Source organism: Ochlerotatus camptorhynchus, unplaced genomic scaffold (genome assembly GCF_037179485.1).
Source record: "Ochlerotatus camptorhynchus isolate MF236.1 unplaced genomic scaffold, CSIRO-AGI_Acam_v1.1 ptg000043l, whole genome shotgun sequence".
In the NCBI taxonomy this organism is placed as follows: Eukaryota; Metazoa; Arthropoda; class Insecta; order Diptera; family Culicidae; genus Ochlerotatus; species Ochlerotatus camptorhynchus.
This window is the reverse complement of record NW_027040534.1, coordinates 1,284,187-1,311,326: the sequence shown is the minus strand read 5'-3', so window position 1 is coordinate 1,311,326 and position 27,140 is coordinate 1,284,187. Positions and strand designations below refer to the sequence as shown.

The following is a 27,140-nucleotide window of genomic DNA, read 5'->3' as shown; positions in this document are numbered from 1 at the left end:
CTGCTTTTGGCAGGATTGCTGCTGAAGGGGCGAAGGGTCTATGCGGGGAGGCCCAGTGTGCATATGTGTGCGAGGGGAGCGCAAGGGGAGTTGCGTTTAAGAGTGGAAATTGTGGATTCCACGCCGAACGGTAGCGATAATTTCGAGTGCGAGAAGGCAGGAAAGGGGAAGAAAAGAAGAAGCTGATAGTGCGGGAAAAAAAAAGCCAAAAATATAGCGGCAAACAGTAGTGTGTGAGTGAGCACCCTAAAGGAATACAGAGTAAAGCGGTGGTGAAATTCTGTGAGACGAAGAGAGTAGAAAGAGAAGCAAAAAGAAAACGGTGAAAGATAGCGGCAGCGGTTTTAATGCAGCGACAACCGATAGTAGGAGAGTGAGTGCCACATAGGTGTTTCATCTTCTCGTAGTAGGGGTTAAAAGAGAAAAAGAAGGAGAAGAACAGTGAAGTCCGACCGCAACGCGGTCCGCAAGAAAATAGTTTCCCTAGAAGCCCTTCAATTTAGTGAAGAAGAAGAAAGTGCTGAGTGGTTGCGATGAAGCGCGTTGGTGTCGGCCAAATGTTGTAAAGGATCGTGATCGGATTTACCGGGAAATACCGATTGGAGCTAATGGCCATTAAGGACAGGTAAGTAGTTGGTCCATCAAGGTAAGATAAATTAATAAACATATAAAGTATCCGTTCGATTTTGGCAACACGTTCTCAGTATATTTGAACTGCTTGTGCTCTGCAGTTATATTATTAAATTCTGTTTAATAATTTTCTTAGATTTTCAGTAAAATTGTGGAGCTTTAAACGTCACCTGCAGGCAGCGTTGCCAGGTTGCCAGATTTATCTGGCACAGCCAGAGAAATTTAAGCTCTGCCAGACAGATTTTTTGAGAAATCTGGCAGCTTCCTATGTTAATTTGCTGTGCCAGATTTTTGCCAGACATTTTTTTTCCGGTTTTGCCAGATTTTTTTCAAAATAAGCCTGGCATCTCTGCCTGCAGGCCTGTTCTGCGAGTAGTATGGCTCTCTGTCGCTAGTAGGGTGACGATGGTCGCCTCGTGTGAGGTGACTCTTCATTTGATTGCACGGAGAGTCACCCCACTAGTGCGTGACTCTTGTTGACTCATTGGTGGCGGAGATTCGCACGACTCGCGGAATAGGTCAGATGATAAGATTTGCATTTATTAAAGATTTTGAAAAGCTAAGAAGGCAAAATTGTGTTGACAAAATCGAACGGGTAATGCCGATATAAATATATACATATATACACACATTAAATGCAAAGGGGAGGGATGGGACCACCAGGGCACCGGATTGAAGCGATTTGGATGGGGAGAGTGGAATTGCCAACTCCCTGTCATTAACATTTCGTGAATTGACGGCGGGCTCTTCTCCCCACTCATTGGGACGTTCCCTCGTATGATGGCTTGTTCTACATCGGGTTGTAGGATTTTATCATTGGAAGGCGATTCTCCTGATCCCGCGGATTGCGCGTAAGTGTATCTGCTTACGGGTCCGCCCCTCCGTTTTTGGCCCTTCTTACAATGGTAAATTGAATACAACCAGGTATCGTTCTTGATCAAGTCATACTTGGAGGATGATCCACTGTCTAATGGCTGTGCCTTGCAGCAATGAGTGGTATCCTTTACATACATACATACATAGCACGCTGAGGCTGAAATTGCATACTCCCTCCCCATGGACATGGAGGTTGACGATACTGAAGCAAAGGGTTATATTTAATTTCTTTATATTTGCAACGATGATGATTTCCTATAGTGACACATATCACCTTCTTAATGCTTCAGTATGCCTCAAACGATTAATTCTTGGTTGTTAATAGAACTTCCTTGATGAAATCGGCTGCTTCATGCAGACTGAGCAAACCTCTCACTAATAAAGTAATGATCTTCTAGTAAATTTTGCATATCATTTTATTAATATTTTATTTTATTTAAGCATATTATTTTTGTTACAGTCAATTAGCATTAGCATACGACACAAGAGATTTAATATTACTTGCTCGTTTTTGCGTTAAATAATCAATATTTATTTGCTTGTATTTACCTTTGAAAGTTTTATTTTCAAGTTTTTTTTTTGTGATCTGAAAATTTTCCCAGTTTGGATAGAAGTTTCGAAGCTAACGCATGTCCACAGGCCCAATAGAAAGATAGGCAGAAAAAGTGTATCATGAAGAATGGTTGCATGCAGTGTTGCTTCCACTCACTTGCTATAGATGAGTGATTTTCGGAGTTTTGAATTCGTTAGATGTTGTAATGGAGATTTGTGATGTTGGATGCGGGAGGAGATTGGAGGGCGGGTGTTTGACGCATAGCGCCTGTCAATTTCGATTTCAGAGTGCCGCAGTCGGCGGTTTTATGATTCGCGAGCGCTCGCGATTCGTAGAATCGTTGATTGTGACTGCAAGTGGATTTGGCGGATTTTGTGTGTCGGACGCTTGTTTTTTTGCCTCTTCTTGTGTCTAACATGTGCAAAGTATCATTATAGCGTCTAATGGTTTTAAAATTCTTGGTTGCGTGAAATATATTTGTGAGAATATCTTTTTGAGATTTTAGTAGTCACGTTTTGTTTGTAGTTTATATTTTATTTCTTTCATGTAATTATCGTAAATAATAGTTATTCAATAATAGATAGTTCATCCATATATTTGTACTTTGACGCGAAGCGCTGTGGATTATGAGATGCTCGATGACCCTGGAGGGATCGATTTTGCTTACTGAGCAGAAAATCATGGATTTAATCCCAAGCTCTTCCACAGCACAATAAATCGCCACCATCATTTGTATATTTGATATTGAATATTAACCTCGGAAACTATTTGCATATCAAGCGAAAACGTAGCCCTGTATTGTCGCGAAGCGTTATGGTTCTGAGATGCTCGATGACCCTGGAGGGATCGTGTTTGCTTACTGAGCAGAAAATCATGGGTTTAATCCCAAGCTCTCCGTCATGACTCTTAAAATTCATGATCACTAAACAAAATGAATATGTTCTTTCGATAGCCGGCTATCGAGAGATTAAATAAACAACAAATAAACAATAAATACTTTTGGTTGCATCGCCAACTTGAGGTGAATCCTAACCGAATACCCTACCCAACCCTCCAACTCCGTAGCACTTATGAGGGTGTCGCTAAGTCGGTGGCCTCTCGTTAAGTAAGTACTACATCAACATTTCCTTCCCTATCCCTAGTTATGGTAAAGATGGGCGTGGCCGGGAATAGCGACAGTCATGCTTCTGTTACTCTTGTTTAGATTGGAACCAATGTTTACTCCCCAGCATTATTCCTGAAAGTAGTCTAACTGAGAATTTTAGAAGAGACGTGAGTGTCGCTAGTATCCAATCTACGAAGTATATCATAACAACGCTAACGCTAACGCTAACGCTAAGGGATGGAAAATCGTTTACATTCATTTCGTGCATTCATTTACATTCATTTGCCTCTAACTTTTTTCATCGACAGAATTCCGTAAAATAGTGTTTGAAGCTTTTGTAGGCTTTGGTATTAGCTACATCTGCTGTGAACAACTCAAATCTGTATCTCTTATCCATGATGAATCAGAGCGATAAGAACCCAAAATTGTTTTTCAGTGAATGTAAATTGCATTCACTGGCAAACAGTGGCGTCCCGTAACCTCACTTTTTACCTGTACACCAACTTTCAAAACCAGATTTAATGCCTTATTCCTACTCGAATCGGTTGAAAAATACACTTAATCTTCTAGTTTACTCGACATCCATCCATTGCAAGCAATATTTTGATAATTGTTTATGTTTTGAGAGCTGGTGCACAGGTAGATTAAGGTTAAGGAAATGCCACTGCTGAAAAACAATAACATGTTCTGCCAGCTCTATTTTGTCATGCATAAGAGATTCAGATTTTAGTTATTAACAAAAATACAAAAGCTTCATACATCATTTTACGGTATTCTGTTGATGAAAAAAGATAGAGGCAAATGAATGTAATACGAAATGAATGTAATACGAAATGAATGTACATAAATGATTTTCCATCCCTGTTCATGGCTCACTGTGCAATGATAAGCAGGACATTGTAAAGCTAACCCATCCTAGTCGGCACGTTGTATTTGCGACATTTCTGTAAAACCTGCTGAATCGCGAATATCTGGATCGTGGTACCGCGGCACCATATGAATCCCTATTGCCCTACGAACTCCTTTGCTATCACCATTTATCATATGTTTATGTTGGTGTTTTAATGTACTTTTGGTATTTTTAGGACCATTTTGGCGTTCTTTAAGCCATGTTAAATTTTTTAGGCTTTAGCCTTTTTAATTGTAAAAAGGCCATTGTTGGTCTTTTTCAGCGATTATAGCATGTTTTATTCTCTTTTGAGCAGTTTTGAGACCAGTGCAGCATTTTCCAAGCTTTTATGAAAGTTTCAGTGTTTCAAAATGTATAGCCATTATTGTGTTTTATAAGTCAGTTGTTGTTTATAAAGCAATTTAAGAAGTTAAGAATATTTTAAGGTCATTTTGGTGTTTTAAGGTGTTTCTTCCTTTTTTTGAGTAATATTTATTTTTAAATGTTGACCATGAAAATCGGAGAAACCTGGAATTCTGGAAAAGGAAATTCAGTTGTCACCCTGAAGTTTACTGCTACTCTTTATGAAATCAAAAATAGCAATTCTTTAACAAATCCTATAATTCACTAAATGAAATCGCTATAAAAACCAACAATTATCATTTTCAGTTCGCAATTAATGTTTTACATATTGTGCTATTTTTTTCTTGTCTTTTAGACCTTCTACTCAACTCGTCCTTTGCGCCAAGGACCTATTAATCTTATACAATGGTATCGCGAAGAAAATCCCAACGTGGTTCGGAAAGCATCGTACTTCAACATATATAAATCTTGAGGGACTTAACTTCGCTTGTCCTCCGACGCTCTCTGCCGGCCTCTGGCATCCTTTCTGTCTTCATCTTGCTCTGAAACAGTTTTCTCCGCCGGCAGTTGTGGGTCGATAGCAGGAGAAGAAAAAGAAAACAAATATCACGTGCTAAGGATCCTTCATTCCATATAGTGGACAACAGCTGAGACGTCAAGAGAATACCGCGATAAGGCGCGTATTATCGTATACATATAGAGACACACGAACGGGAACCAGAATTGTGGCATAACTCCCAAAATAGAAGCCGTTTAGTCATTAGTTTGTAAGCGATTTAGCACACTAATTGGTATCCGGATCTGGAGGTATTGCTTACGATACCAAGCGTAGGTGCTGTAATATTTGTAATCTCCGATGGCAGGAACCATTAAGCAAGGTAATTCAATGAAAAATTTCATTTGCATCTATCAGTTTTTAAATTGTGTGTTTTTCTATCTTCAGAGGATGTGTGCTACGTCGTAGCTAAGTATGATTATGCCGCACAGGGTGCTCAAGAGCTAGATCTAAGGAAAAACGAACGTTATTTGCTGTTGGACGACAGTAAGCACTGGTGGCGCGTCCAAAACTCCCACAATCAGTCCGGTTATGTGCCGAGCAATTATGTTAAGAAGGAAAAGAAATCGGTTTCTCTCTTCGATAGCTTCAAAAAGAAGGTGAAAAAGGGCTCTTCTGGCAGCAAAACACTACCGAACTGTTCTCCCTCGCGACAAGTCGACAGTCCCACGATGAGCAGGAGGTTACCTCCTGATCCATCGGAGGCGATTGGTGAGTTGAATAATTTTTTTGTTGGGCAATATGCAATATTTAGTCAATTTGTTTGTTGTATGCTTATGAATCGCAGTATACATTACCCGTCATAAGTATGGAATCGCTTGAACAAGTATTACAACGCTCATATTGAATATCAGGTGCATTACCTAGAAAAGATAAGCGCCACCCCACGTATTCACATTCTCTTTGGGTGATGCTAAACTTTTCAAGGTGATGCACGGGTAGAGCTTGTACAATTGTGCATATATCCCTTTGTATTTTGTAATTGTAGTTTTTTCGAGAATTCTGTTTACTATTTGATATTATTTCTCGATCTGTGGTTTGACGAAGCTTATTCTTCTAACAAAAATCCTAATTTAAGAGAACATTATAACCACTGGCGTTTACTATAAATTGTGTATGAAGATTCTTCATCAACTGCTTGTAACTCATTTTATTAATCTTTTTCTCATACCTGTGACTTGGCACAAATAAAAACACAATCGAGCAGCCTCCACTCCTATAGGAACTGCCATAGTAAAATATAACTACCAAGCACAGCAGCAGGACGAGCTGTCGCTTATCAAGGGAACGCGAATATTGATCCTCGAAAAGTCCAACGATGGCTGGTGGCGTGGCCAGAGTGGTTCCGCTACCGGTTGGTTCCCTAGTAACTATACGACAGAGGAAACCGAAGACGACACCGTACACACGTACGCTATGGCGGAAAATGTGCTAGATATTGTAGTAGCGTTATACTCATTCAACTCAAACAATGACACGGAATTGTCGTTCGAGAAGGGAGACCGTTTGGAAATTCTTGAACGACCTGCAGCTGACCCCGAATGGTATATCAACGGTCGTCTTTCGTATATAAACAGCGACAATTGAAATGTAACTTTCTTTTTTTAGGTACAAAGCCCGCAACAACAACGGTCAGATCGGGTTGGTGCCCCGAAACTATCTCCAGGAACTGTCCGAGTATTTGGCGCAACCGTATCGCGGCAACAATGGCAGCGGACCAGATTCGCTGGATCGACGACCGAACGATCAGCAGTCGAACAACAACAATTCCAATTCCGCCAATAGTAATAATAACAATTCACAACAACTGGACCGACCACCGCTGACGGGCAAAAGCTGGTACTACGGTGCTATCACTCGAAGTCAATGTGATACAGTACTGAACACCCATGGCCATGATGGCGATTACCTGATTCGGGATAGTGAAACGAATGTAAGTATTGTAGTCTCAACTAATACCATACCAGTTAACTGAACACACATATTGGCATTTTTCCGATAAGGAAGGGCTTTCTTCAGGACGCTAGATAAAAGCAAACTAACAAATGGGGCGAACAATTCTGTAGGGTAGGTGTTCCAGTAATAGTGGTGTACCTATAGTTGCGGTATAGGGGTTGTGCCGGAATAATGGGGGAAACCCGGATAAGGTTATTTTTCCATCAGTAGTTATCCTAAAATAAAGCAGATTTGCATTTTTTTTAAACTTAAAATTAGGCAAAAAATGACGGAAAACAAATGATTTTCCTTAAGATTTTGACGTCTTTGCACCTATAGTTGCGGTTGTGTTTTTATAATAGTGGACCTATAAGAAACCAATGCGTTCCACTATTATAGGAACCAAAGTTAGCAACTACCACTACTACTGGAACAGTGTTCTTATTAATGAAGGACAAGTTTTCCAAAAATGTATACAATTTAATTACGATGTAACATTTTTATTGTAAAATAGAGATTGAAAGCTATAGATTTTCGTATACAAATTGTTTGTACATCGTTTAGTTATTTTTTTTTTTAATAATTAAATCTGCACAGTTCCTGCACTACTAACTCACCTATACCCTACCTATTTTCGTTGAATTTTTTTCAATTGATTCGCGATCGGGACAGAGTTCCAGGAAATCCATCCAATATCTTCCCATTATATTTACCAAAACTCCACACATTTTATTGACGGGGAGACCTAAGGAAAATTGTTCATTCATAAGCCCCTCGGAAAGGAATCAGCACTGTCAGAAATGAAGTTAGATTTTGATTTAGGTGGCAACAGCCTAACTAAAACGTAGCTCACTTAAAGATAGACCAACGAGCGAAATTCTACTTACACTGAGGCAAAACAATATTAAGTATTCTATTGGAATCGAAGTAATCCGCTATATATTTAGTATGCCATCGCCATGATAATTAAAGGCTAAATAAAATTTATTCATTCCACTATACTAACTCATCCTATCAAGCCGTCTTTTTAATTCCGATAGGTTATGGGCCCAGGGCTACGGGCATAACCAGAAGATTTTCAAGTAGTTTTTCTTTAAAAGAATATATTCTGAAGCGATCGTGAAATTCTTTCCATCATGGCAAATACAGGAGGTGGAGAAGCTGGAAGTTGCGTCGCCTTGGCGGTACATAAGCTGAAAGGAAGAGAAAATTATGTAACGTGGGCGTTCGCGATGAAAATGATCTTGATCCGAGAAGATACTTGCAGCGCGGTGGAGCCGTGTGATGGCGAGGTCGTGGATGAAGACACGAAGCAAAAGGCGTTGGCCACCAGCTGTCTCATAGCGAATTTGTTTATTATCCAGGTTGGAACCAGTTCCAACCTAAGAGGGTTCCAACCCGTGTGAACCCGAGCTTATTGTCAGTGCGAACCTCAACCCGAGTCAGATTACAAAAACAAACGTTCACACTGACGTTTGACAGACAAGAAGCAGACACAATCTTGATACCCGATCCAGGTTGGAATTGAATCAAAAACAAATTCGCTCAGCTTGGAGAAGACCAACTACGGCTTGATGCTGACCGCAAAGAATGCAAAAGAAGCTTGAGACAAGCTGAAGAAAGCTTTTCAAGATGACGGAATCTACAGGCGGATCAGTTTGTTGCAGCAGCTTACTTCGATTCGATTAGAAATTTTCCAAACTACCGAAGCGTACGTGGTTGCCATGGTTTCAACGAGCTACAAACTGAATTTTGTTGTTATTAGTGACGATTGGTTGGCATCGTTACTGTTGATGGGACTACCGAAATATTATGCTCCCATGGTGATGGACATGGAAGCGTCCGGCCAAGCTTTGTCATCAGATGTCGAAGATCCTGTAGGATTTGAAGCCGAAACAGGAACCGAAGAGCAGGCCAAGGACGATTGCTGTTTTAATTGCAACAAGCCAGGTCCATTACACTTCAAATTGTTTGAAAAAGTCTGGATCGTCGAAGCTTCCCATGTCTAGTTTTTTCACCTTGACGTTGGTGGGAGGGCTTATCCTCAAATCATTCATAATGGAGCGTTGGAGACGGTGGGTTTATAACCGGCATCTCTAGCTCATGTCGTGGCAGTGTGCCGTCATGAGCGGGCGTTGTGGATTAGTGAGCCTTCCGTCTCTGATGAACCATGGCTTGAGAGAGCCAAAGTTCTAGCTGCTAGTGACAGTAGTTTAGATATTTTATACTTAAACAGATTTTTTGATTCAATCGGAGTACTACGCGGACGTATCCTTTGACTCGTTAATACGTTTATTCTATTTTGTCAAGTGTATTTTCAACATGGTCTACGGAGCTTACGGAATTCACAATTCAAAACTGAATCAATCGGAACACTACGCGGATGTATCTTTTGTCTCGTTAATACGCACTCACGTCACAGCATTCTTTTTCCAAAACTATCTTGAAACAATATACAAGAATCAGTGTTCAAACCACCGACAACGGTGTTCAAACTTCCAACATAGGCTAGTCCTTCTGTCGCCGATACCCCTCGTTGCGGCGAATTGGTGGTGAATCAATTGACCACTACTTTGTCAAGTAGTTTTGGCGTGACTTTCTACCAGTGATTTCACAAAACTGGGCCGACTAATTTTTATATTTTTTTTATGAAACGCACAAATGTTGGCTACTTTTTTCCCGTGTTTCTAGAAGAAAAAATCTCAAAATAATGTTTTATTTCAAAGTTCAAGTGGTAGTAAACGTCATTTTAACTGTTCGAATGAACATAACAATACGATATTATTCCACCCTTGTTTTCAATATGAAATATGGAGGGCCCTTCACTTGGACTGGAATTTCGAGCACTAAAGGAACCAAAACTCGCGACCGATCACTTCAACGAAAACGTGTTTTTTTATTGCATACAAAAGTTACAAAAGTTCTTTATTTATCTTTCTTTGTTCTGCTTATCTACCACATTATACGATTGGTTTCGAACTGGCTCACTTGTTTTTGTTGTTGTCATTAACCCACAGGGCTCCCCAACACCTAAACATTGAGTTTGCCACGTAGTAAGTGGAAATTTAGATAGAATTGAGGTATGTTCTCCCTGAAATCATAAAATAACTGTTTGTCGCGTAACCTAATCTAATAAAATAATATCTTTGATTGTACTTACTGTTAGATTGAACTGGAATCGTCCTTCCATGGCAAACGTTGACCTGAAATAACCTGTAAAAGAACACTGAAATTTTAAGATAATTAGTATAAAATTTACCTTTGTATCAACACTTACAAAAATAATAAAATACAGCTTTGAAGCTGCTGAGTACGCAACTAGAAGAACGGTGTTAGTTGCGACCTACACCTTCTGTTGTTTTTTCGAAAGATAGAAGCAAAATTTATTCACATGGGTTAAGTTTTGAAAACTATGCTGTCATGCAGCTCCAGCTTGATGCCCACGGAATAAAAATATCTCCAAATGGTAAAATGACAAACGATCAACATGCTGAATAATAACGCTATTTCAGCAGTGGAAAGCAATAATGATATAATCTTTGTTACTTAAGCGTAACAAAGATCGGGCAAAGTGTGCAGTGTTTGCAATCGGTGATGTGCAGCAGGAAGAATGGTACTTCGACTCCGGAGCAACCACTCGCGTTTGGAATCGAGTTTCGAGAACAAGAAAGCAAGAAACGACGTTTAAAATCGGAACAGCAAACAAAGGAAGCATGCGTACGAAAGCGAAAGGGCCGGTGAACTTGAAGTGCGTTGAAGATGACGTTTCCGTGCACGATGTACTGGAGGTACCACCTGCTATTTGGGCTATTTGTAAGTAAAATTTGTGCCAAGGCATTTGAGACTGTTCATGAAGGAAGGATGTCGCAATATGGCGAAATTTTCGCATCAGGAATTGCGGAAATACGACTGTACCGACTCAATCGACGACAAGTGGACAGAGCTTACAAAGCCACCGATATGACGATGTGGCAGAAGCGCCAGAGGCACCTGAAGAAGCAAGGTTTGAAGAAACTCCAACGGTTGACGGATGTAATCCAATTCAAAAACACCGATGATTTGGAATGCGTTGCCGGGCCGAAGATAAGTTCGAGTTGATGCACACGAATTTGTGCGGACTGTTTAAAGTTCCCTCAATTGGCGACAACCGATATTCTATGAGCTACATTGACGATGCGACAAGAAAAGTGGTCATTTACACGCTGGAGAGAAAAGATTAAGCGTTGGAAGCATATGATGAGTTCAAGACTATGGTGGAACGTCAAACGGACAAGAAATTGAAAATCTGGCGTAGCGACAACGGTCGTGAGTACGTGAACTCATGATTCAAGGCAAATATGGTTCGTGACGGGGTGCGACATTAAAAATCGTGACCATATACTCCCGAGCAAAATGGGATCGCTGAGCGGATGATATATTGGGCAAAGTACGAAGCATGCTGAATCTATCCAAAAGGTTTTGGGCCGAGGCGGTATTCGGTGTATCTAATCAACCGCAGGAAATCGAAGACGGGCTACGTCTTCGCAGTGCAAGGTGACGCAATTTCCTGGATCGTGAAATGTCAACCAACGGTTGCAGTATCATCGCTATGGTGCTAATGTTTAATTTGTTTTTGTATAATTTCAGGTGTTAAGGTGGTTCGCTGCCTCTGGATAGTGGGTTTGACGGTGGTTCAGCAAGAATAATATTAAGACATACGGAAATACAACAAACGTGTCAAATTAACTGCATTGGTAACGAAAACACAGAGGAGCGTACACCTGATGTCACACACTAAGGTGATGGTAATAACACAGACAAACAGACATAACACTCGCAAGTTGTTCATCGAACAAGCATTTAACGGTCAATTCAAAAGTATCGTAGTTGGTAGTACCGCCACCTGTGGCGCTCATAGTCAATTCCTTTGCGTTTGACGTTTACACACTACCGCCATCTGTTCAGCGTACTACGCACCACAGTGTACTCAACAGATGGCGGTAATGTTTTAGCGACGATGTTTTACATTGAGAAATATTCAATGTGTTATGTCTGTTTGTCTGTGGTAATAAGGTCGGTGATAATATGACATTTACACTCTTACTATCCCAAAATTCGAAACTTCGATTAAAACGTGGAATCTGTGCAGCACCAGTGGAGAGCTCTCAAAAGCTGCAGGTCTCATCAACCGCTGCCTGCGGTATATAACTTGTGGCTGGTGGCCTCACAAATGGATCTCAGATGTAAATGTCATCAGAAGCCGATAGCAATAGAACCCTTATAAAAAATAACCATAAACGAACGACAACCCAAATAATAGAACTATTCCACAAATGGTTTGGATGATACCCGGAACACGTCGTTAAGCAAAATAACCATAACAATTTTATTAGGGAAACGAAGTCTGCAGGCAAGCGTTTGATTATGAATTAAATCCGCCAGAACATCGCAGCAAAGGCAAATACTAAGGCGGCGGAACGTCAACAAGGAAATTAAGCAAGCCGATAGGAATTTGAGCTGGGCCCAGGTCAAGCAGCTGCCCAGAATGGAAGTCTTTCACGTTGGCCCTGTGCACCTCTGGAGGTTCCCAGGTATTTGAGTACGACGACGATGGAGTTGCCCCTTGGAACGGAATGAAAGCGAACAAACCTGATGTTGCACAACAAGCCGGCGTTTTTTTTTTTTTTTTTTAGCTAAACAACAAAATCTTCTATCTCTCTTCTTTATTCTTTTAATCTCTTACTATCCCTTAATCGGACGCTAGTGGGACCAAAAAGCCTGCTAGTGAAAGGAAAGTCGTTATGCTATACGGTCTAGCATAGGCCACGACTAAATTTCCGTAGGTTTATGCCTGGCTTAAGTGCAGATCGGTAGGCAGCACAATAACAAAATCAGAAGAAACTTCCGGTTGTAGCTAGAAGAAACTCCTGAAGGAAATCAGAAAAAAACCAACCCTAAACATCGATGAAGGATCGATTCTAATGTACTGAACTGATTCTAATCAAATTTTAAAAGCTTTATACCCCGTTCACATTACAGCGTATATCACGTGATATACGCTGTCTTGCAATGAGCACTCATACATCTAGTTTTCTGAGTGTTCACTCGGCTGTCGACAGAAGCAGGCCACTCTCGATGTGTGCTACGCGATCGTCTGTTTACTCGGCAGCAACCATTGTGTGGTCCTTCTCATTGTTCTGCATCAGTAGTTCTTTCGGTCGATGCGTCGTCGACTTTGGAAAGCAACCGTTTCGTGATGAGTGTGTGAGTGCTGACCACGTTTTGCGTCCATTGCTGCAATGGACGCGCTCTGACCCTCGTTGGCGTACAACAATTTGCCATACAATGAAACCACTGGAAGCGGCTCCAGTACTGATGGAGGAGGCTTTTTGGATAGCGGAAGATAAAGTGTTTATTGTGTTGTACCTTTTGACTATAGTTTTAAGATTTATTGTATAGTGACCAAGAATCCTCGGCTCTGTAAAGTTAATTCGGTTGAGCCTTATCAAATAAATTAATAAACAAAAAAAAAAAAACATCTAGTTTTCACTGGAAATCCTATGTATGAGTGCTCATTGCAAGACAGCCTATATTACGTGATATAGACTGTAATGTGAACGGGGTATTAAACTCAAAGGGTTAACATTTTGAGCCATTTACAGATTTATCGTGGACACCCTTTATTCATGTCTCCTACATTTTTATAATGGCATGTGTATTTAATTATACCAGAGAAGATCTAATTTTTTTTAATAGATCTTCGCATCTCAAGCTTATACCCCGTTCACATTACAGCGTATATCACATGATATACGCTGTCTTGCAATGAGCACTCATACATCTAGTTTTCACTGGAAATCCTATGTATGAGTGCTCATTGCAAGACAGCCTATATTACGTGATATAGGCTGTAATGTGAACGGGGTATTATTGCTTATCGTATATAGGGAGCTGCACCGTCTGGTTAACCTCACTTATTTTGACATCTGGCAGTGGTTTGTTTACATGGACTTAGGAAAAAAAATATTAAATGTTTTTTTTTAGATTTTTTGGAGAGGTATAGAGGAATCGACAAACAAGCAAAGGTAAACAAACCACCACTGGATGTTAAACTGATGAATGCAGGTTCATCGCGTTCATTCGTGACGTAAGCGTGCAGCATCCTATTAGCTTATTGCGTGCTCTCAACTTAGTGTTCTAGATGCACGTCCACAGTTATTATTTGAGAGCTTTAAATGCCTGTACCATTTTGCATTACTATAATTGTGTGGCAAGTACAATCATACTCTATATGTTCAGGGAAGTCGAGACATTTTCCAACTCGAAAAACTCATAGATCGGACCGCGAGAGTCTTACCCAGCCACCTCCAGCATGGTCTACCTTTGTAGCTGCGCCTGTACCGACTGAGCTAAGGGAGGCCCCGATATAGATTCTAATAGGCACATGTTTACTAACTTCGTTGAAATAATATTTGCACCGTGTTCATGCCAGTAGCCTGGCCGCCTATATTCCCGCTATGCCAATGTATGAAGTACCCTATTAATTTGAAAACGGGAATAGGGATAAGTATCTTCATTATTAAACTCCACTGCATCTATTTTTAAAACGTTAAATTCACATTCCGTACCATCTGTTATTTTTCTACTTGCAGCTCGGTGACTACTCAGTATCACTGAAAGCGCCCGGACGCAACAAGCACTTCCGCGTGCACGTGGAAGGCAACATGTACTGCATCGGACAGCGGAAATTCCACACACTAGATCAACTAGTGGACCACTACCAAAGAGCACCTATCTACACCAACAAGCAAGGCGAAAAGCTGTACTTGGTGCGACCACTGCCGAAGGCAAACGGTACCTAAGAATCCTATACGGCAAAACAATCGTCGTCGCGTTTGTTGGTAGCCAGGTAAGAGTGCGTTTTTTATTATAGTTTATGTGAGATAAAAGGCAAAACCCATACGCATATAAATTTAAGTTAAAAAGAGACGTAAATCAAGACAGAAAGTAAATGAACATCCTTTGAAATGATATTTCATAAAATCTTGTATTGATAATTAATATTAATTATTTATTTATCAAAATCTTAGACGAGAAATACGACAAATTCTAACAAATCAAAGAAAAAAAGATCACGAATAGAGCAAACTGACTAGTGTAATGAAGACAAAGTAATATACTCGAGAAGCATAATCAGAATCTTGTGACGAGACAGAATCGAATGGATGTGTGTATTCTAGCAAACGGTATGAAACCACTAACCTTGGTATATGCATTTACAAACCAAGCGATCCCAATTATTCCCCAACTGAAAGTATGTTATGGGCAGAGAAGGCAAATCCAGTCACAAATTCTTTATCGAAACTATAAGAAGAACAGAAGCAACAAAACAACAACTGAAATCATCATAATTACATCTGTAACAATTTCAAACAAACATTACGGTGCAGCTTCCAGATATTAATATTACATAATAGTACATGAATGGATATATTATAAACACAGTGCAGAGTAACATAGTATATGGATAAACAACAAAAGTCATAATCCGGCCAGCATTTCAAAGCTATATAACATCTGTCATTCTTTTAATTGCATTTTAAACCTACTTGTGCTTTTGCATTCGAATAGAGGCTCATACATATAACGAAGTTCTAGTTTTTCGGGGAAACTACATAGATAGTTTCTACGATTCTATACCATTTGTCTGAAAGTCACTAGCCCAAATGACACTTCCCTGAACGTGACTAAGCCCGAATGTAACGCAATCCCGAATCGTTGGAAAATAGTCTGAGTTGAAGAAAACTCATATAATTTCTGTATTGTTTGAATGTTCAAAAAATTCTCATCAAACATTCAAATTCTAAACATTTGAAATATTTCAAAGTTCTAGAAAGAACTGCTGATGTTTAAAAGAAGGATTTTTTTTTCTAAAATAATAGATTCTGATTTCTTATCAAACTTTCAAATACTAGAACTCAAACTTTTTACCAGTCATTTTTTTAAATCTGAAATTTTCAAATTAAAACTTCAATCACAGTACACTCATGGGTATGTATAACATTTCCATATGGATAAAAAATCAAGCAAAGATGGGAGTGATATGCGAATATGTGCAGTAACAGTACATCTCGAAAGAACTGCTCATGTTTTAAAGAAGTAAAATCTACTAACATTATTATTAGAGCAAGTGTTACATTCGGGCTAGTGTTAAAAAAAAAGTGTCTAAAAATGTAATTTTTCCTTTTCTTTTCTCATCATTTTCAAGCACTCAACTTTCAAAGTCAGGCATTTTTTACCACCGATCCAGAAAGCATCACATGGAATTGTCATCCATGGTTTTCGTTTTTGAAAAGTGGGGGATTTTAATGCCGTTCGAATTTAATGAGTCGATTTTTATTGATTTCTGAATATATTCAATCTGGAAGCGTTAATAAATTTTTAAATTACCATGTCATTCTAGCGGAAGACGCGTACTGTCAGACAATTTTCGGGTTGATAAGTCGATACAAATGATTTGAAATAATTGCGTAGAAATCAACTGGGGTTTCAAATTAAATTTTCCCAAAATAATCAAAGGGTTGGTCTGTCACGAGGCATGAGGTGTTGTCGATCATGAAGGAGTTTGACATTTATTTGTTATTTATTTAATTACATCAACAGGCTGGATGAAGCCCCAATGATTTAAACCTTATCAACTATGGTAAAAAAAAATACATTCAAGCATGGTCATAACATAAAAAACATTAAAAAACGTATATCTTATAGTCAATATCTTAACTCCTGCCGGCGAAAAACAGAAGAAAACTTTCGACGAAGCGCATCACGGGAGAGATGAAAGTCGAAAACAGATGCAACTCTGTTGAATGTTCTCTGCAGTCCGCAAATCGCACCGTACGCTCCATAATTTGTGCGACGTAGAGGCAGTCTTAGCATAAGGTTATTACGAAGCGGTCGGGGTTGAACATTCAGGTCAATTTGCCTCAGGATAGCCTCACAATCTGTCCTTCCTTGTAGGATATCGGCCACGGTAAGGGCTCTGTTTGTGTCTCTTCTAGTCCGGAGAAGTTCTAGGTCGATAAGTTGACAACGGCTTTCGTAGCTTGGTAATCGAAACGGATCGTTCCAAGGCAATCTACGCAACGCAAAACGAAGAAAGCGACGTTGAACAGATTCAATTCTCTCGGCACCGTTGTTGTAGTTTGGGTTCCAAACCGCTGAACAATACTCAAGCGTCGATCGAACAAGCGAACAATAGAGAGATTTTAGACAGTAGATATCAGTGAAGTTTTTAGCTATCCGAAAAATGAACCCTAAAGTTCTTGACGCCTTATCAACAACATATGCAATGTGTTGCTTGAAAGAAAGCTGCGAATCCAAGATCACACCCAAGTCTTTCACCTGATTCACGCGTTCGATTGTCGAGCCAAGCAGGTCATAGCTAAATATTATCGGTTGTTGTTTTCGTGAGAACGTAATAGCGGAGCATTTGGCTGGGTTCACTACCATTCTGTTTAACCTGCACCAACTAGCGAATACATTCAGTTGACGTTGAAGAAAGTGACAGTCAGCAATGGAGCAGATTCGTAGGAAGATTTTGAGGTCATCTGCATATGATAACCGAGGAGCTTCGATGACCAGATGCACGTCGTTGAAGTACAGTATAAAAATTAACGGTCCCATGTGGCTTCCCTGAGGTATACCTGATGTGGCGAAGAAGCTAGCTGATCTGCAATCTCCTATGGCAACTTTTAATTGCCGACCGGTAAGATATGATCGAAACCAACTCAGAAGATTACCGCATACACCGAGCCTGCCGAGTTTAGCAATCGCAATAGCATGGTTCAACTTGTCGAATGCTGCGGATAGGTCTGAATAAATAACGTCCGTTTGAACCCGATCCGACATGCTTTCGGTTATATACGATGTGAGACACAGCAGATTGGTAGTTGTAGAGCGACCGACAGTAAACCCATGTTGATCAGCACTCAAAAACTGCTTGCAATGGGACATTAAGTATTAATCGTTCAGTGTCATGCAACACTGAATATTAGTTGTCCCTAGTTCCCCTAATGCTCTGAATATGTACTTCAAAGTTTGCATTATTAATTGTATTACATAAATAAACCTGTTTTTGGAATTGCCAATATAATTTTGAATTTGTTGGTATAGTGTTTCTAAATGTATGTTTTAATGTTGATAGCAGGCTTCAAATGAGAAATAACAGCTTATGTTAAAGAGAATATATATTTTTCGTTCGGTATAAGTAAAGTTTTTCCGCATTTATGCCAAATGGCCATTATGCCAAACGATATAATAACTTCTAGGATTAGGGGTCGATACCGTCCATCTTCAAAAATATGAGCCTTTTGGAAAGAACCGTCGTCGCCATAGTGGACGGCTGACCTTTATCTTGAAGGGCACAGCGTGGAACACGCTGAACTCGGCGAATCTGAATGATGAAAAGATAATTCGATTGCTGCCGGCAGGCGTGTTCCAACTTGATTGGTATTCGTCAGGTCGGGCCACTCGACTTGGAATAGCTCTGCAGAACCAAACAGGATAGTACCAGATTCCTGTCCAGTAGGATGATGAAATGAAGTCTCGTAAATGATAGTTGCGAGAGATCGGTCTGACCTCGGACATGATGCAATCCGTCAGTACATATCGGAAGGGTGCCTCGGGTTGTTGGCAACAAGATCTAATGCCATCAGGGACTCGAGGGACCGGTGCAGTCGTGGATTTCCGTTGGTTCAATGATCGGTGATGCGTCCTGTTTTTCCAAAGGTTTAGGACCTCCAGAACTATCGTGGTTAGTGGTTGCATGGGTAACTGTTTCAGTTGGTTGGAGATGACTTTTGTGTCGGCTACTGGATCCAATCTTTTCGTGTTCGGTAGTATAATGGTGCGTTCCTCGTCATGTTCCTTCTCGATACTGGTCGGTTTATCGTAAGTTTGTTCATGTTGGGTTGGTTTATGGACGTGGACTAGGTTTGAGTGCTGGGGAAACTAATTGGGAATACGCGTTTTTTTACAACACCAGACTCGATTCTCCCAAGGTACGTTTCTCGTAGCTCTGGCAAACCATAACCTATGTTAATACGACTTGTTTTCAGCATGATGTCGAAGAATAGTTCTCCACCGGTCAGCATGTCCATTTTATCAGGCGTGTGGAACTCGGAATCAGCAAGAATAATTCCGTCGGGGGTGTAACGATCATCGCTGAAGGGATTGTACTTGTTACTTGTGGCGCAACTAAGCATTCATCATTATTCACCTTGTCACCTAACCAGTAATCGAGACATTTGCTTGATGCTTGTGGAGGTCAAGGCGGTTGGCCATCTCTTCGGTCACGAAGTTCACTTGGAATCCGCTGTCCAACATGACGACACGTCTGGAATGTGTCTGATCTTTCTGTTGAGGACCTGCACCTCCGCAGTAAGCAGCAGTACCGGGCGACGTGGCACGAACAGTATGTGGATACCCATTGAAATCTTTTTGATTGGTTCGACGCTAATGGAATTGATGGATGGCTTGCCACTATTTCCATGGGAAGGGAAACATTAGATTTCGAATCCTGATGAATGTGGGCGTCTTAGTGGAATACCTGTATAATGAGAGAGAGAAGGATTAGTATTTTCCATTTAATTCCACTACTTTATTTGCTTATCCTTGACAGATACGCGTATTTCGTCTACAATGTGCAGACTTCTTCAGTGTCTTGTACTAGTCGAGTATTAGTACAAGACACTGAAGAAGTCTGCACATTGTAGACGAAATACGCGTATCTGTCAAGGATAAGCTAATAAAGTAGTGGAATTAAATGGAAAATACTAATCCTTCTCTCTCTCATTATATTAGATTTCGTTTTTCGGCTGGGTACTCCGTCCTCGTGGAGCAACGTATGATGTCGGTGCCGTAGGCAGTTGAAACAAACTCCAACAGCGTATCTTCACGTTCTTCTGTGATGGTTTCCTCGTACTTGGGAACCTCATTTTTTTCTGCGTTGTCTCCCAGGACTGACAGATTGAACTGTCGAGTGCTAAAACGAATAATCTTGGCATCCAAGTTCGCTTGTCCAATGAGGGCCTTGGTGGTACAATAGAATAGCGTCTGTATTTCCTTGAATTTCGGCTATGCGGCGTAGCTTCCATTATGGATCATAGCTTTGGGCAGCTTTGGCTTTTGCTTCCAATAACAACTCTTGTAGTTCAATGGAAACGTCGTTAATACATTAAGCTGTGCCAATCCAAGTGACGAGTTGATCAGTGTCCCATTGATTCGCACTATCTTCTTTCGCTTGGAAGCGCTGGAAGATACAAATCCCCGATACTCATTCGCTGTGGGTTCATCCATCTCGGCTTCCCATTCGTCGAATCCGTGGAACGATCCCGATCCCTCCTTGATAGGAACGTCTCTGGGTAAAATTTCACGGTGAAAGCTTCGTGACTTGTGATCCGGCGGAGGGCGGCTTTATTCTCGGCAGTGGACTATACTGCGATGTTAGTGGAGGAGGCAATCGTTATTCGAAATTAATTCCTGGAGTTCTCAAAAGAACTGGGAGTTTGACGTTGCTCCGAGCCAGGGAAATAATTGAACTTCGGCAGCTACGCTACACTATTGCATTTTTCTTCTCTTCTCTAATATTTACAACATGTAAATATTATTCTCCTGCTGCTGCGATACAAACTTGTTCACGGTTGAAAATTAATTGTTAGGTAGGTGGTTCAGTTAGGTAGATTTCGATTTTTTATCTACCACTGTAGTAGCAATCAGTACTTTAGTACTTAATTCGAAAAATAAGTGCGTTTTAAAATTTATCTCCCATACTTTTCCGTGCAAAATGTTGAAATGTGCATTATTATAACGTTTTTCAAGATAGGCGCGAAAGGCCAAGTTTTTAACACCTATGTGGTCGTCGCTGATTGGTGGATTTCTTTCTGCTGGATTTTGCTCCACTCTTCGTTGCTTTTTTAAGCGCTGTTCGGTTGACTTTCGGCGGAGACCGAACAAACCGGTATTAGTGAATCAAACCGAATGCAATTAGGCCTACGTTCACTGTACCGAACACCGTTAGCCCGAATGTGAGATAGTGCAAGAATAAAACTGTTTTAGAAATCTAAATCTTGAAGAAATATAGATCCAGGGAAAAATTACGAATATTCTCGGACTTTCGTGCTTTAAGAAAATGATGCATGTAGCCAGCCCCGCTATCTGCGGAGGCTCCGTACGTCGTTTTCTACCTGGCAGATCCACATTATCCGCTGCGTGCATCTTTGTCTACCTCCAGAACCACTTTCACCGGATTGCCGTCATCTATGGGGACGTCGGTGAGTCGCTCCCCTTAAGTTATGTTACATTAACAATATCCTTCCTTTCCACAGTAACGGAGAAGATGGGCGTGACTAGCAATGACAATTTTCATGCTTTTCATGTTCTGAACTTTGATTGAAGAGCTACCCGAGCAAAGTCTGAGATCAAATTGAAATCTAAATTTGATGCTGTGATTTCGCTGATAATGATTACTCAGGTTACTTTCGTTTTGGGTGTTTTTAACAGTTAAAATTTCAAAATTGAGAGCAAAAAAAATCTTCCTGTGACATCACATTGAAAACTATTTCTGCTATCAGTGAGAGCAAACTGAAAACTCAATTTGATATCCATTTATACTGTTGATAACAACACAAGTATTCAATTTGATGTTTTGTTAAGGCAATGAAAACAAACCCACAACAACATATTTTTGAAAAGCAAATGTACAGCAAAATGAAAACAAAATTTGGTATCAAATTTATCAATTGCGTAAACTGAAATCAAATTATGATTTCAGTTTGATGTTGATATCAAAACTTGATTTCAATTTGCTGTCATTTTGATGCTGGACTTTGCTCGGGTATTCACTCCCAAATAGTTTTCCTTAAACAATCAGAATAATCAGAATGGTAAAGTAGATACATAACAGTTGCCAGTATGCAATCCATGACTTACTCCGTTACATACGCAACGCAACCATTTTCACTGGGTGGTCGTTCGACATTCTTACGACGTGCTAAGCCCACCGTAGTAGCCCAATTTTTGCGGTTTGGGTGGTTCTCCCAATAATTGGTGCAATTCGCGGTACATTCGTCTTCTCCACCTTAGATGGTATGCAGTTCGACACCAACAACATTAAAACATACAAATAGGCATTTCCGAAAACATCACCATTCTAAAGATGGAACTTCTCTTTACCGTCATTTTGAGACTATTATTGACATTTTTGGTGATTTTGTATTTCTTATATCGAGAAAAAAATAATTCCCATGCCCCGATCAAAGTTTTCAGTAAAGCGTGTGTGCACAGCTCTGTTAAGAGTTCCACTCAGGTTGTATAAGCTGCACCGTTCGAAAATAGGAGCCACCCTCTTTTCCTGTCACCATGCAACTAAGGTCTCACCGGGGTTGTTAATCCGATTTTTCTTATGGTTACTCGTATGATAGGGATAGGAATTACAGACCAATAGGCTAAGGACCACTAATTGGGGTCTATTAAATATCTGCAGGTACGTGTAGAACCAATGGTACTTATTGTCTAGCCGTTTATCAATGAAGATTCTGGTATACTTTCAATTTTCGATCATTTTTAAAACTTCAAATGCTAAAGACCGGCGCACAATGGATACGTTTTCAGGTTTTTTGACAGTTAGCCCGTGCATTATCTGTCAAAAAACCCGAAAACGTATGTATTGTGCGCCGGCCTTAAGAGTCACTCATCAGTCACTGTTTGTGCAAACGTCTAGTACATGCGCAACTATCCTACTAGCTCAAGGGGTACATCTATCCTCACACAGATGTCGCTACAGTAGTAGTCACAAGTGTCTCTTTCTGTTGTGTACTTTTTTGTATTGTATTTGAGAAATAAAATTATAGTTCGTATGCCGCCGCCATGGCAGGACGGCCAATCCAACGGTCGTGTTTTACTTTATGTAGTGCTCCGTAAACACAACGTAAATAGGATCCAGCCCGTGCGCGATCAGTCACTTTGAAACCTAAACATAATTGCAGTTTTGTGGAAACCAATCATGGATTCTCAAATGATCTTCATCATGTCTAACTAAATTGACCTGATATTCAATTTGGATCGGTTTAGTTATAAAATATTTTTATGAAATTCCCCATCTGGAATCTGTTATTGGCTGCTATTTTATTCCCCTTTATCAAATAAATCCGTATGTACGATCTGGAAACCACTGCACTGTGCTGGTCGCAGTGATTATGTTCTGCGCAGAGAAAAACTACCTATTTTATACTCATATTTACTTTTTAATCGTTTGAAATATACATATAATCTTCTAGTTGCAAAGGTAGATTGAAGTTAATGTGATGGATTAAAAACATACCTTAAAGCCAATTTTCACCAACAATATTCTTCAATTCATTAATTGCTCGATTCTTTGCATGACCACGGCCATACAAACACATTTCGTGCTATTTTCACTACCTACATATTTTAATAAAAGATTCTATTACTTAGCACCCAACACGTTAAACATAATGTTTTTTGCTGCCGAGTTATTAACGAAAGTGAAAGTCGATGAACAGAATCGATAAATGTAGACCTATTGAAAAGTGACGCGAAAATTCTTCATGGAAAACCGAACGTTAAAAAAATTCTCGACTCATCTATATGTTCATTCAACGACATCCCTATTATCATAGAAACAAAACTGTATTTTCTTATGTATTTCAAACCATCCCTTCTCGAAAGCACTCATGCCATAAGGATAGACCTCGGGATATACCCAAAAAAAAGCACAACATGGAACGTTTGTGTTGAAACATAACAGAAACAATAAGAAAGAATTTATCGGCGCTAAAATATTTCTAATCTAATTAATTGTGAATCGAAATTAGTAATAATAACAGCTTAACAGTAAGTGGTAGTCAAAATGGGAGATAGAGAGAGAAAAGCAACTCACACGGTTACAGACAGCATCTAGCGTACTATGTATGTATTGGTAGACTCAAATTACAGGAAAACGAACAAGCGAGTTTGCTATTTCTGCGGACGCCTTCTTTTGTACGAACGGAAAAGAAACAATGAATCTAATTCAATTGAAACAATTCAGTAGCTATAGAAGAGGAGTAATGCGAAAAACACGAGTCACGATAAGTCTGATTCCAGAACAATTGTCATCGTAAATAATCATTGAACATCACATGATCATATCTATTGCTATATACAGACTAAATAACGCTAAGGTACAATCGCCAGCAAGTTTCGGACTGTATTTAATCTCTGATATCTCAAACATAAAATGCATGTTGTCATCCAGCTTGTTGATCCATCGTATATATATAAAAATGCGTATGCAGTTGTATGATCATTAATGGAAACTGTTTTGATTGCCCGAGCAAAGCTGGAGATCAAATCAAAATCAAAATGTGCTGTTATGATGTAACTTATTTTGAAAACTCCAGTTGATCTCATTTTGGTTGACTTAAGGTGATTCCTTATAGAGTCCACAAATGGCCGCCACGTAGGCTATACATGCACTTCAACTTCGAATTTTAATAACACAAATCTCGGAAATCAGTGCCCCATTTAATTTGAAATTGCTACTTCGTGTATGCTGCAGTGCACCAAACGTGGAGTAACAATTTAAATATTGCCCGTGTCGCAGAAGCTGATAGTTGTGCACTTAAAGTTTCGAAGTGGTTACGAGAATAAGGATGTCAGAGCGATTCACCTTAACGGTTAACAAAACAAAAATGAGAGCAAAATTTTACACTGTTGAATCAAACGGAAAACTAATCTTGTTTTCAATTAAATCAATTTGATTTCTGATTTTGCATTCATAATGTTTAACTGAATACGGGCCTGGCGTAAATGGTTAGCATCCATGTTTCTCATGCTGAAAGACTTGAGCTCAAATCTCACCCCGGGCGAGTCACGGATGATCTAAAATGTGTGAAACAAAACATATAAACTATAATCTTTAGTTCAACGACAGATGAACTTAAATTAAATTCCTAAATTCTCATAACACTGAAATAAAGCAATGCATTCAAAATGATCGAAAAACATAAATTTCCGCTAAGTATTATCTTAAATTTAGTGTTCTTTGAGCTCTTCCACACAGCTGTCGTACCTTTTAAATTCTGGACCGGAAAGTCTATAATCCGATTAGATTGAAGCTTTTCATCAAGTATCATACAATTGCTACCGCTAACTACCGCTTCATCAAATACCTAGTTACAATATTCATAAACAACCTTCTTCAAATATGTAGGAGAAGTAACACCTTCGCCATTTTCCATACCTTTTTTCGTTATTTAAATAAAGTATTTGAATGCCAATTTGTTTTGGACAAAAAAGAGCACACAACCACTTTATTTACCCCCTTACGATAATAGGCATAGGAATTTGACGAAGACGTAATCTGCCCTATAACATGGTATTACAACGTCCATATCACCATAATGCCACTCTTTCGCTGTAATTGTTTCATGTATGTGTAAGTTGCATCATCAAGAAAAATGTCTGTACAGATGAATGAAAGTGCATTTTTAAACCCAATTCATCGTTTTGTCATAACTTTTCAAATTAGTGTACCATCCAAACTTGAATACATCCATAATCCATTTTTTTGTTGTTGAAATTGTGCATACCATAGTAATTGAATTTTAATCATTAAAAAACGGCGGATAATGGAACACGTCGTATAAAATAAATAATATATAGACATGAAAAAAAAGTTAGGACAAATACATCAAACTATACCAAATCGTAATTAGCGTGTAAAAGCCAAACATGAAAAAAATCAGCTGTAATTAAACAAACAAAAAATAACAGTTCGAATAAAACAAAATCCAGCTACCATGCATACACATAAACATAACACATCTACATACAAACAAATCACCGACAAACATACCGTAGGCTAAACTCGAAACATTTTCATCAGTGCGTGTTCGAAACACGGACAACTCAATATAAGTATAAAACAAACAAAAAAGTATATAAGAGAGATAAAAGGACGCTTTAACCACATCCGTTAAAGTGATAACGCGCACGGATGAGGTCGAAACGGAATGTCATTAGAAACGAGCAAATCAATGATGCTATAAAAGCGGCGAATACGAAAACGGAGAATCGTTAGCACTTTATATTAAACGAGGATCGGGTAATGTAACACCATGATGGTCGATATTCGGTTGTATAAATTCATTTGTGACTGGAAACGAAACGGTTACAGAAGGTGGATGTTGAAATCGGATCGATTCAGAGATCGTGGACTTTTTTTGTAGGCGGAATTAGTAGCGAAAACGGAACGGTTTTCTTTTTTGTGGCATATTTGAGAAGGAATTAGTAGAAGGTAAAAGCGTATTGAACGAATAGGAATAGAGTCATGCTGGGGAGATGGAGAGAAAGGGAGAGCGAGAGAGCTTCTAATCAAGTAAAATAAAAAAAAGGAAAAAAACATAGACCTATGACGGATAAAGCGATTTGTGAATTAAAACAAAATATTAAAAGAATAGCTTTTATGCGTTTTTATTGGATTTTAAGTAGTGTCGTTGCTAAACTTCTGAAGCGTACCGAAATCCTTTCACACCATGATTACCTATTATTTTTTATGCTCTTGTCTTTTGCCGATTTATTTTGCTGAGAAGTTGTCTTAGGATCGGGTTGTGCGGCGTGCTTCATTTTCTTCCTCTCTGTTTCCAATATCTGGTCCTCTATGCGGAGACAAGATATTTTGTGCGGCTGAACCTCTGCAATGAGAATTATGGATGTAAATATGTTTTATTTTATTTTATTTTATATATCACCGTCTTCGACTAGTCGTACAGACTGAACTATTTTCTTATAAACTAAAGATTGCTTCTAATCCTATTTCTAAAAACATTTTTGGTCAAATTAAAATCAAATTCGTCACAAACAACATTGAACGAGCGAAGGCACGAATCGAACGGGTTGTTGTATCCGTAGTTTGTTCTGTGGTATGGAACTGCTAATAAAGGTGAGTTCCGAAACCGTCGGGGAGGAATGTTTAGTGGGATCTGTGCGAGAAGTTCAGGACAATCAATAAATCGTCCGATGACATCAAAAATAAATAATCGCTGCATCGTAACTCGTCTGGTAGATAGTGGCTCCAATCCTATGAGCTTACATCGGTCAGAATAGGGAGGAAGATTAGACGGATCGTTCCAGGGAAGCTGTCTCAATGCAAAACGTACGAACCTTTTCTGTACCCGTTCAATGGTAAGAACAT

The 27,140-nt window shown here is 39.5% G+C and overlaps 1 protein-coding gene and 1 long non-coding RNA gene across 2 annotated transcripts in view; one reads left to right on the top strand and one right to left on the bottom strand.

Annotated features, from left to right (window-relative positions):
- Positions 1-15,386, top strand: part of dock (SH2/SH3 adaptor protein dock) — a 36,686-nt gene extending 21,300 nt beyond the window's left edge. Inside the window, exons 2-6 of the mRNA XM_065237569.1 lie at positions 4,772-5,294; positions 5,360-5,683; positions 6,180-6,516; positions 6,581-6,905; positions 14,539-15,386. Of these exons, the coding sequence (XP_065093641.1) occupies positions 5,273-5,294; positions 5,360-5,683; positions 6,180-6,516; positions 6,581-6,905; positions 14,539-14,748 (1,218 nt within the window). The 5' untranslated portion in view covers positions 4,772-5,272 and the 3' untranslated portion in view covers positions 14,749-15,386. The remainder of the gene's footprint in view (positions 1-4,771; positions 5,295-5,359; positions 5,684-6,179; positions 6,517-6,580; positions 6,906-14,538) is intronic.
- Positions 15,387-23,954: 8,568 nt separating this feature from the next.
- On the bottom strand, positions 23,955-26,600 carry LOC135714097 (uncharacterized). Its single transcript, XR_010518805.1, has 2 exons — positions 24,615-26,600; positions 23,955-24,364 (listed from the first exon to the last, which is right to left on the bottom strand). It is a non-coding gene; the product is annotated as an uncharacterized LOC135714097 (long non-coding RNA).
- Between the last annotated feature and the right edge of the window lie 540 nt (positions 26,601-27,140).